Source organism: Castor canadensis, unplaced genomic scaffold (assembly GCF_047511655.1).
Source record: "Castor canadensis unplaced genomic scaffold, mCasCan1.hap1v2 HAP1_SCAFFOLD_181, whole genome shotgun sequence".
NCBI lineage: Eukaryota > Metazoa > Chordata > Mammalia > Rodentia > Castoridae > Castor > Castor canadensis.
This window is the reverse complement of record NW_027395383.1, coordinates 34,354-46,709: the sequence shown is the minus strand read 5'-3', so window position 1 is coordinate 46,709 and position 12,356 is coordinate 34,354. Positions and strand designations below refer to the sequence as shown.

General features: G+C 37.7%; 1 protein-coding gene across 6 annotated transcripts in view; it reads left to right on the top strand.

Moving 5' to 3' along the window:
- The window catches only part of LOC109678739 (ferroxidase HEPHL1-like), a 54,916-nt gene that overhangs the window by 26,653 nt on the left and 15,907 nt on the right, over positions 1-12,356 (top strand). For 3 of the 6 annotated variants that reach the window (XM_074064623.1, XM_074064621.1, XM_074064622.1), the window contains 4 exons: positions 2,850-3,050; positions 3,795-3,974; positions 5,372-5,626; positions 8,305-8,473. In XM_074064623.1, the coding sequence (XP_073920724.1) occupies positions 2,900-3,050; positions 3,795-3,974; positions 5,372-5,626; positions 8,305-8,473 (755 nt within the window). In that variant the 5' untranslated portion in view covers positions 2,850-2,899. Of the gene's footprint in view, positions 1-2,849; positions 3,051-3,703; positions 3,975-5,371; positions 5,627-8,304; positions 8,474-12,356 lie in introns of those variants that run through there. The other 3 variants (XM_074064627.1, XM_074064626.1, XM_074064624.1) reach the window with 3 other exon arrangements.

Genomic DNA, 12,356 nt, shown 5'->3' with positions numbered 1-12,356 from the left:
TGAGTCAGCTGCTGTTGCATGTTGAAATCCACATTAAATACTTTTGACTTTCATCTCTACACTGATGAGAAGCCATGGAATGATTTTAATAGGGAAAAATAAAATTGGATTTGAGATTTGAAAGGATAACTTTTGGTGGAAAATGGATCAGAGAGGCAAGAGAAGCAGGGAAGCTAGCTGGGAGGTTACTGAGAAAGCTCATGTGAGAGATGATTGCGGTTTGGATGAGGGCTAAGATGGTGGTAATGGACAGAAATGGAAGAATTTGAGAAGAAGCAAGACGTGGTCTATGTGGTGATGGACAGAAATGGATGAATTTGAGGAAAAGCAAGAACAGGGCTTTTGGTGGTGTGGAAATTGGGAAGGAAGAAGAGGAGGAAGATAAGAATTTTGTCTTTATTGCTGACTGTGGCATTGCATACTGGTGGTGCCTTTTAGCTAGAGAGGAGACAGTGGTTGAGGACCAGGCTTGGTAGAGGAGAGATAGGTAATGCTCCTGGAAAAGGTGGCATTTCAAATCATTTGGTATTTCCAAGTGTAAATGCAAAAAGACAGGTATCAGCAAAGCTCAGAGAGGAGGGTGAAGATAAAAGTGGGAGCCATGGGTGTGAGACTGATTGGTGACACTGTCGTGACTGTGCCGTCAAGCCAGGAAGGAGGCACTGGGCATGGAAGGAAGGAGTCAACATTGTTACCTTGAGGATTTCTTATAATGGACAGCAGATGGCGGAGAAAGAACTAGAAAACCAAACTGCAGAAGAGTGGCCCAGAGGACAGGGAGATGTCACAGGAATTATTTAGGGACAGAGGGAATTTAAAATATTAAATGCTGCTAGAGTTCAGATAGCATAAGGATTTTTTAAAAAAATGTTGTTTGAATTTAACAGATAGAAGGTAGCCTTCTGGATTTCTCCTTTGTTTTCCTCTATCAAGTAACATCATTTATCAAGTTAGAAAGCAGCAAAACCAGTATTAGTTTAATTTTGAGTAAAAATATTCTCACCTTGTATTCAGAGACAATGTCAAAATATTTTTAGAAGAATGCTTTTGCATTTTTAGAAATTCTCAAAAGCATTGAATACATAAATCATAGTATTAAATAACGTGTATATAATAATATTCTTGAAAATACTCTTAGAACTTAGCATTAGCAAAAAGTTCCTCTCAAGGAATTGGTAAGTTTATTTTTATGGTCTAAGAAACTATTAACCCAATTATATTAACTTAGTAAATATTAACCTTATATCTAACAATATAACCTAAATATTACCAGAAATTCAGAGCTACAGTTAATATAGAAGGGATTTAATCATTGAAATGATTCCTGTCTCTTATATTTATGTTTTCTCTGACTTTATACTGGTATTTCTTACTTGAGGTATTATGTAGCATGTGAGCTTAATGTGGGAAATTACTTATATTCTTTTTTGAATAAAAGTTATTAAAAGTTAATATCTAAAAGAAGTAAGTTAGGTCAACGAGTATACAAATGGTCCATACACTCTATTCTCAATAATTTTGAAGATAAGTCAGGCATAAATAGATTCTAATCTGGCTCAGCCACATGCTAGCCTGTTATTCTGTGAATTGAATATTAATACCTACCATATTGAGTTGCTTTAAAGAGTAAATGTGGTAATCTATACAAAATGACCACTATACTTGGCAGATGGTAGTAACTTAACTATTGTTTTCTTCTGAAATCCTTCTCCAATCATCAAATTATGTTTTCAGAGTAGAATTTGTTAAAAAGGTGATTTTAGATTTTTGGTCATATCTTCTCTTAGGCTTACCTCAGCTACCCTGACACTTACTGTCTTATTTGATTTTGTATTCCTAATGCCTACCTCATTCATTAGCATGGGTCCTATATTCAATTCATGCTGTCGAATGAATGAATGAGTGGCAAATGTGAGAGAGAATGAATGGTGAATGGACCTGGAGTGCATCCATGATCACCTCCCTCTAGTCCCTTTTGCCTTCTTTTTATTAAGTGTAACTCTTCCCCAGTCTTTGAGAACCCTCAAATCCTACTTCCATTTTGAAGCTTCTTATAATTATAATGTGCACAGATTGGTCACCTGCCTTCTATTTAGGTGTTTTTCACGCTATTTCTAGCAGTAATTTTTCTTAATTGAAAAACCTTGCATAAGACTCTTAGGTTATGAAAGAGACTGTGGGAGTGCTCTGCCCACTTTCCCTACCCACTCTGTGGTAGACTTTCCACCTTGCACAGTACACGTCTCCTCTTGGATATCCCTTATATCTTGACCCAAAATTACATTCCACAAACCACTATGCTTTATTCTTCTGTCCTCCCATGTATTCATAATGCATACCATGGTCCGCCTCCACAGAACTTTAAAATCCCCTGGAAGCAGGAAGAATGCCTTAACTTTCCTGTCTATCTCTGATGAGATCCACATAGGTGCTGAAAGTTTAATGAGTCCCCAAGAAGTGCTTGTTATTCTTCTGCAGTTTCTTTCTCCCTTCTTGAGATAATGTCAAGTAAGGTGAATTGAAAGTCTCTTGATTTGTGTAGTCAGCTCATCAGAAAGAGCCTTTATTATGAGAACTTCAGAACCTGATTCTGTCACTGAATGGGGAAAAAAGACCTTGTTTCTGTGTGAATCACTCTATATACATTGCCTCATTCAGTTCTCATGTCCCTGTGGGGTAGATATCAACATTCCAGTTTTAATTATGGGAAACAGGACATTTCAAGTAACTTTGCCTTGAGTCCCACAGCAAAGTACACTTACATTCATTAATGTTTGACTCTGAAACTTTTGATTTCTCCACTGTAGCATGAGATCTCAGTGTTTTAATTATATTTTATTTTTTCTTAGAAGGAGCCTTATACCCAGATGGAACATCTGGCAGGAACAAGGATGATGACATGGTTCCTCCTGGCAAAAACTATACCTACGTCTGGCCAGTGAGAGAGGAATATGCACCTGCTCCTGCAGATGCCAACTGCCTGACCTGGGTATACCATTCACACATCGATGCCCCTGGGCTAATTGGACCCTTGCTGGTGTGTAAGGAAGGTAAGGCAACTCCCAGTCCTCAAGAGTCTATTCTCAGGTAACTAGTGTGTAGTGTGTTTCCTTCCTTCGTTCCATACTCCATACAGAATATGTGTCCTCTAAACTTTCTTTAGGATTAGGAAAGTTAGGGGAGAGGGAGGGGGCAGAGTGAGGGGTAAGGGAGGGGGTAGGGGCAGGGGGGAGAAATGACCCAAGCCTTGTATGCCCATATGAATAATAAAACAATAAAAAAAAGGAAAGTTCTTGTAATGTGGTATCAATCTGACACCATATTGGGGGGTTAATAATTCACATTTTGTTTAAGAATCATACCAGCATTCTGAAACATACATGATTTATGTTTTATAACATAGCATTCCTTAACACTATATGTAGGAAAGTGAAAATTTTAGTAAAATTATTAGGGATTGCTTTTGCTTCATTATTTTACCTAATTAGTTTCTTTTTACTCGCTTTTAACTGATTTAGTGTGTCTGTGCTGTCAATAAAATCTACTCCCTTGAGGAATGGCCAGGTTTTCCAGGTCTGCACTTGTGAAAATTTCTGTTTTATGACTTTGCTTTTCGATAGTTCTGTCATTTCCATCAAAGCCCTTTGCTGTTTTATATTGTGAGTTACGGGTTGTCTATATATGTGTTCTTGACAAATTTCAGGCCTACCCAACATCATTGGCAGAAAGGAAAGATCACTTTGATTTAGTTCACCTTGAACTTTTTAATCTAGTCTCTTGAATGTGCCCAATAGATAAGCTGAACAGATATTCAGGGACAAGGACTGATGTGGATAGAGAATTCATTATAATGTTTACTCTCGTGGATGAGAATCAAAGCTGGTACCTTGATGAAAATAGCAGACATTTCTGCACTGACCCAGATTCAGTAGGCAAAGATGATGCTGTATTCCAGAGAAGCAACAAAATGCATGGTGAGTATCTCTCATGCTCTCAAATACGTGCCATGTTTTTATGCCATGGCATAAGGTACTATGAGGGAGGCATGTTGAACCTGGTTTTGCAAGATGTGTAACTTAGTGACAACAGTGGTTTGAAAATGGTATAAATAAAGCATAACACATGCTGGAACCTAAACAAATCTGAGAGAGGACAAGCCAAACTGAGTACGATGTGCAAGGTTGTAATACCAAACTATACGAGTAGGGTTTCAGTACATACTTGTGAGTTTGTTATGTTGTGTTCCCAGACATTCTTTAAACCGACAACACTTATTGAACATCCGTTGTACACTAGACCTTGCGTCTGTACAAAATAGTGAAATCTCTACAGTTACACTGACAATTGAAACAGAAAACAGCGTGCCAGTTTTGCAGAGTGGGGTTTAATGTAGCATTTTAGGATGTGGGGATTAAGCGGTCTCTTTCCACTTTTTTCCTAGATAGTTCTAGTGGACATAAAGGAAGTCTTTAATGTAAACCTCCCAGTTCATTCGTTTTTTGCTTGCCTATCTCAGAATCATCTTTACTGAGTCAGCCTGAATATTGTCAGGAAATCATAAGAAAGGGAAGGAGTCCTGGCAACATCTAGTAAAAACTGCTTTATCTTTATCTTTTTACTTTTTAAATTAACAAAATATAAACATCTGTCATAGTGCCCTCAAATTAGACCCTTTCTTTTACCATTCTGCTGCATGCTTTTGTCATTAAATTAAGTGGATACTATATTCCAGCTTTTCTGCTAGATCCTGATAGCCATTAGATGAGCAAGACAGTTTCCAGTTCTGAGGAACACAGATTCTGGTGTGGATGGTAGATATACAAATAAAGGAATAGGATGGGAGCTGACTGAGATATCCTGAAGTGTGAGCAGCACTCGATCTTCTTCTGACCTTAAAATTATGCTCACATGCAGTTCTCAGTGTGTGCCAATCTCCTCTTTTTCCTCCTCCTCCCTCTTCTCTTCCCCTTTGTCCTCCTCTTTCCCCTTTCCCTCCCCATCCTTCTCCCTCTCCTTCTTTTAGTTTAGTTTGTTTGCTTTTTTGAGATGGGATTCTCACTATGTAGTATAGCCAAGGCTCGTCTGGAACTTGTGGTCCTCCTGCCTCAACCACCTGAGTGCTGGGATTACAGGTATGTAGCAACATGTCTGGCTTGACCTTTACTTCTACTGAGTGTTTTTGTCTCAAAAAAAAAACAAAACAAGTCAAAGTCTTTATTTCCTTTCTTTCCATACTACTTTTTAAGAGCTAGAATGTCTCCAAAAAACATTATAACCAATGATCTGTTTTGGTTTTCCAGTATTACCAATGTTTTGGTCCCGTTCACCTCTGTAGGAGAGTCATCGCCCACTAGTGTGTTTCTGTTTTTAGCCCTCAGTGGATTCCTTTTTGGAAACTTTCCCGAGCCTGAAATGTGTGTTGGTGAATCTGTGTCCTGGCATCTGTTTGGAATGGGGAATGAGATTGACATCCATTCCATCTGTTTTTATGGTAACACCTTCATCAGCAGAGGGCATCGGGCTGATGTTGTCAACCTGTTCCCAGCTACCTTCCTCACGGCAGAAATGATAGTTGAGAATTCTGGGAAATGGATGATAACCTGCCAAGTCAGTGACCATCTACAAGGTATAAAGAACAAAGACCAGTGTGGAGCTCCTTAGAATGGCACAATTAAACCAGTCACTGGTGCTTGTCCAGTGCTTGCTGTTTGGTATATATATGATGCATAATTAAATATATAGGAAAATAGAACATTCTTTTAGTTGGCATTTTGCCCACAGGTATTTGTTAATCATGTCCCTATGAACAAAATGGGAAGATTAAAAAATGATGACACCTTCAAAGAGCCAACAATCTAGTAGACACAAAATGAGTAAAATGCAGACATGAGATCAATTTTCTGTGGACATTATACTCACTACTATAGAGGATCTGGGGCTTCCTGAGGAGTTGAATCCTAAGCTGAACCTTAAAATGTGAGTGGGATTTGAATAGATGAAGAAAAGAAGGAAGAAAGGTTTCCAGGCAGAGGAAGAAATGTAAATTGAGAAAAGCACATGTTCTCTTTGAGTAACTGTATATAGGATAAATTTTTAGCACTGGAAAAGTCTTTAGATAATCAGCATCAATTCTCCATCCAGTTTTTGAATTTCATGTGAGTAATTGTATCAGCTTAGCTCTTCTCTAGACTTCTCTATTAGAATGTTCTTCCTTATTTTAAGAAAAAATTCATTGATATATAGCATTCTTCATGCCCATGAAAGGTGGGTGAGATATATGTGTTGACTTAAATGCCTATTGAATAACTCAGTCCTGGTTCTTTAAGACTGCACAGAATAGGTCCTTACTTAGCTGGACCATAAGGTTCATCCCAGAGGAGTGATGAGGGAGAAGCCTAAGGAGGCAGACTGGGCCCTCATGTTTTCAGCCCTCAGTGGATTATTCCTCTTTGAAAACATACTGAAGTCTGAAATGTGTGTTGGTGGAAAAGACTGGTTAAGCTAAGGAGGCGTGGCTGTGTCTAAAAGGCATTTGTGAGTCTTAGATCCTTTGGCACACTAGTGGCATACCATGATCAGTATAGTGGTTTGGAAAGATTATTAAGACATATGTGTGCAGAAAGGATTCTGTGGGGAAAATGCTAGCTAAGAAGCATCGGCAGCATTATATGACATATAAAGTGTCAGATCTAAGATGGGAGAAAAGCAGGGAGAGAAAAAAATGTACCAGTGAGATTGACACAGGACAAATAATGTCTGATTAAATTTGGATACCTCTAACTATACACAGTCACTCACATACAGAGATCCAACTGTTCAGGGATCTTCAATAACACATTCTTATTCCTATCAACCTTATGCAACCAATCTTAGCATTAGTCAGCTGGGTTATTCCAGTTAAACTAAATTCAGCTCAGAAGTTGGTCAGTTATGTCCCAGATAAGAGTCTGAGATGACAAGGATAAACAAAACAAGGCTCCTGTTCTTAAGGGGCCTCATGCTAATAAATCTAGGAAGAAATTTTTTGACTAGGAATTCCATATCTAGATTTAAAAACAAGACAATAGCAACCATTTGAGACTATTAAGTTGCTGAGTTTGGTCAGTGGTTTGTGAACATAAGTTAATGTACTTCCTGAACTGTCCATATCCTCAGAAAAATGTCCTAAAAGTTAGAAAATGTCTAATTTGATTTTAAAAATCAATAATCACATTTAGAGATGTTGGCATCATATTTTCATGAGTATGCTCCTTCACTATTTCCCACACCTTTATATATAAGTATGTCAGTTATAAAACCAGTCTGTTAATACTGCTCTGTAGCTTACTTTTCCCACTTATTAATATATCAGAACAATATTTCATGACAGTGATATCAAAGTACTGTTAATGATTCCAGTGTCCACATTATTTAACCAACATCTATTGCTTAACAATTTTCTCCATTTTTTGCTATTCTAAACAGTTTATGTATATGCTTGCACTTCCATCTGAACATTTCCTTAGGAAAAGTAGATTTGGAATTCCTGGATCAGAGTCCAATTGTTTTACAGCTGTGGACACACTGCTCAGATTTTTTAAAGAACTTATTACTGTTCCACCCACATGTGTAAGCATACCCCTCCCTCCACTTATCTGCCAACACTGAGAATTGTTAATCCTTTGTAGTTTTTATCAATCATCTGATCAATGAATAGCCGTTCTGTTTGGCTGCAATTAAGGTATTAAGGTTGAAATACTTTTCATTTGTTTATTGGCTAATAATATTTCTTTTGTGAATAATCCATTTTTGTTCCTTGTTAATTTTCTATTAGAGATGTACCTTTTTTTCTTCTTGTTATTGATTTTTAATTAGTATGTATTGATTGCACAAAGGTTTCATTGTGATATTTCCATACATGCATGCAATGTACTTTGATCAGGTTTGCCCCATTATTACTTATTCTTAGTCCCACCTTTTTACAATTTTAATAGATTTCATTATTCTGTTTTCATACATGGACATAAAGTACTTTTATCATAATTCCCCTCACCTGTTTCCCTCTCCTTTTGCCCTCCTGATGATGCTGGGGATTGAACTCATGGCCTCATGCAAGCACCACACCAGTGAGCTACAACCCAAGTGATTCACATATAAATCCTTTGTCATATATGCTACAAAATTTCTTCCTCCCCACAGCTGATCTTTTGTTTTTAACTTTGTTATAGACAATTTTCTGTATAAAAGTCTTAAATGTTCATGAAGACAAATCTGTTGATTTTTTCCTGTGTGGTTTCATTTACTCCCTGGTTTGTGGTTCTGCAGCTGGCATGCTGGGGCAATACAATGTTGGTAACTGCAAAAGTGACATTCTTCACCCCAAGATGAATGGGCAGCAGAGGCGCTACTTTATAGCAGCTGAAAAAATTCTTTGGGATTATGGCCCTCTAGGTTATGATAAATTCAGCGGTCTTCCCCTAAATGCCTCTCGCAGGTAAGCACCCTGGTCTTTCTCAGCCCCTTTCTAGAGAGGCATGCTGTTGACTTTCCCTGTGACCTCACTGGTATTCTGGGCCCTGTTCTGATGAGTGTAATGTTGTTGTTTAAGTAATCACATACCATGATGTCTTTGAGTGCATGAAACAATGGGATACTAAAAATGATCACTCTTTTCCCAGGATCCTTTCTAAATTGTATTTGTGATCAACAATAAGACACACTTAGTTTCTTCATTTCATACGTTCTTCATTTCTTATATACATACATACATACATACATTCTTCCACCAAAGTAAAGCACTTGAACCTTTCCTAGAGAACTTGTGGGAACCATATATGAAAATCTCTTTGAAGTCAACTTTCATTATTGGTCAGTGTGAGAACTAGATTTTAAAATGATGCCTTCTAGAATTCTGAAGTGCCTTCTGAAATATAAAAGATTAGACTATATTCAACTGATATTTAATGTGATATATGAAAACAGAATGCATTAGCAAGCATGAGGGATACAAGGATGTCTAGGACATTGTTCCTGCCCTTATGCAGAGAAATTAACTGCACAGGAGAGAGAAATAACTTTACAAGTTATGAGTAAGAGTCAGTGAATTCTCTGGGTTCAGAGATAGCAAAGATAGCAAGGGAAGAGGAATTGAAGCAGAATCTTCAAGAGTGACAAAATTTATGTAAGTGAATAGTAAAGAGAGTGAAATATTGGATGCAGGGGTTAATGCAAAGCTCTTGTTATATCAGAGAGATTGTTCAGGTCAGAATGATTGAGTGGAGCATTTGCATAGGGAATGAGGACTTGCACAGAGCAATGGGTTGAGGATTGGGATGAACTGGGTTTCAATTGAAAAGTCCTTTAATACTTTTGAATCTTGTTTGATTGGCAATTGAACTTTTTAAAAAAATTTTATTATTCATATGTGCATACAAGGCTTGGGTCATTTCTCCCCCCTGCCCCCACCCCCTCCCTTATCACCCACTCCGCCCCCTTCCTCTCCCCCCACCCCCTCAATACCCAGCAGAAACTATTTTGCCCTTATTTCTAATTTTGTTGTAGAGAGAGTATAAGCCATAATAGGAAGGAACAAGGGTTTTTGCTGGTTGAGATAAGGATAGCTGTACAGGGAGTTAACTCAAATTAATTTCCTGTGCGTGCGTGTTACCTTCTAGGTTAATTCCTTTTGATCTCACCTTTTCTCTAGTTTCTGGTCCCCTTTTCCTCTTGGCCTCAGTTGCTTTTAAGGTATCTGCTGTAGTTTCTCTGCGTTAAGGGCAACAAATGTTAGCTAAATTTTTAGGAGTCTTACCTATCCTCACCCCTCCCTTGTGTGCTCTCGCTTTTATCATGTGCTCAAAGTCCAGTCCAATTGTTGTGTTTGCCCTTGATCTAATGTCCACATATGAGGGAGAACATACGATTTTTGGTCTTTTGGGCCAGGCTAACCTCACTCAGAATGATGTTCTCCAATTCCATCCATTTACCAGCGAATGATAACATTTCGTTCTTCTTCATGGCTGCATAAAATTCCATTGTGTATAGATACCACATTTTCTTGATCCATTCGTCAGTGCTGGGGCATCTTGGCTGTTTCCATAACTTGGGTATTGTAAATAGTACTGCAGTAAACATGGGTGTGCAGGTGTCTCTGGAGTAACCTGTGTCAGTCTTTTGGGTATATCCCCAAGAGTGGTATTTCTGGATCAAATGGTAGATCAATGTCTACCTTTTTATGTAGCCTCCAAATTTTTTTCCAGAGTGGTTATACTAGTTGATATTCCCACCAACAGTGTAAGAGGGTTCCTTTTTCCCCGCATCCTACTGTTGGTGGTGGTGTTGCTAATGATGGCTATTTTAATGGGTGAGGTGGAATCTTATGTTGTTTTAATTTGCATTTCCTTTATTGCTAGAGATGATGAGCATTTTTTCATGTGTTTTTTGGACATTTGAATTTCTTTTTTTGAGAAAGTTCTGTTTAGTTCACTTTCCCATTTCTTTATTTGTTCATTAGTTTTGGGAGAATTTAGTTTTTTAAGTTCCCTATATAGTCTGGTTATCAGTCCTTTGTCTGATGTATAGCTGGCAAATATTTTCTCCCACTCTGTGGGTGTTCTCTTCAGTTTAGAGACCATTTCTTTTGATGAACAGAAGCTTTTTTAGTTTTATGAGGTCCCATTTATCTATGCTATCTCTTAGTTGCTGTGCTGCTGGGGTTTCGTTGAGAAAGTTCTTGCCTATACCTACTAACTCCAGAGTATTTCCTACTCTTTCCTGTGTCAACTTTAGAGTTTGTGGTCTGATATTAAGATCCTTGATCCATTTTGAGTTAATCTTGGTATAGGGTGATATACATGGATCTAGTTTCAGTTTTTTGCAGACTGCTAACCAGTTTTCCCAGCAGTTTTTGTTGAAGAGGCTGCTATTTCTCCATCGTATATTTTTAGCTCCTTTGTCAAAGACAAGTTGGTTATTAGTTGTGTGGCTTCATATCTGGGTCCTCTATTCTGTTCCACTGGTCTTCATGTCTGTTTTTGTGCCAATACCATGCTGTTTTTATTGTTACTGCTTTGTAAAATAGTTTGAAGTCAGGTATTGTGATACCTCCTGCATTGTTCTTTTGACTGACTATTGCCTTGGCTATTCGTGGCCTCTTGTGTTTCCATATAAATTTAACGGTAGATTTTTCAGTCGCCTTAATGAATGTCATTGGAATTTTGATGGGAATTGCATTAAACATGTAGATTACTTTTGGGAGTATTGACATTTTTACTATGTTGATTGTACCAATCCATGAGCATGGGAGATCTCTCCACTTTCTATAGTCTTCCTCAGTCTCTTTCTTCAGAAGTGTATAGTTTTCCTTGTAGAGGTCTTTCACATCTTTTGTTAGGTTTACACCTAGGTATTTGATTTTTTTTGAGGCTATTGTAAATGGAATTGTTTTCATTCATTCTTTTTCAGTTTGCTCATTGTTAGTGTATAGAAATGCTAATGATTTTTCTATGTTGATTTTATATCCTGCTACCTTGCTGTAGCTATTGATGATGTCTAGAAGCTTCTGAGTAGAGTTTTTGGGTCTTTAAGGTATAGGATCATGTCGTCTACAAATAGGGATATTTTGACAGTTTCTTTACCTATTTGTATTCCTTTTATTCCTTCTTCTTGCCTAATTGCTCTGGCTAGGAATTCCAGTACTATGTTGAATAGGAGTGGAGATAGTGGGCATCCTTGTCTGGTTCCTGACTTTAGAGGGAATGATTTAGGTTTTTCTCCATTAAGTATAATGCTGGCTGTAGGTTTGTCTTATATAGCTTTTATAATGTTGAGGTACTTTCCTTCTATTCCTAGTTTTCCTAGAGCTTTTATCATGAAATGGTGTTGGATCTTCTCAAAGGCTTTCTCTGCATGTATTGAGATGATCAAGTGGTTTTTGTCTTGCTTCTGTTAATGTGGTTTATTACATTTATTGATTTTCGTATGTTGAACCACCCCTGTGTTCCTGGGATGAAGCCTACTTGGTCGTGGTGAATGATCTTTTTGATGTGTTGTTGAATTTGGTTTGCCATTATTTTATTAAGGATTTTTGCATCAACGTTCATTAAGGAGATTGCCCTATAGTTCTTTTTAGAGGTGTCTTTTTCTGGTTTGGGGATGAGTATAATACTGGCTTCATAAAATGTGTTAGTCAGTTTACCTTCCCTTTTTATTTTGTGGAACAGTTAAGGAGGTTGGTATTAGTTCTCCCTTAAAGATCTGATAGAATTCAGCAGAGAATCCATCAGGTCCTGGACTTTTCTTTTTTGGGAGACTCTTGATTGCTGCTTCAATTTTGTTTTGTGTTATAGATCTATTCAGGTGATTAATGTCCTCTTGGT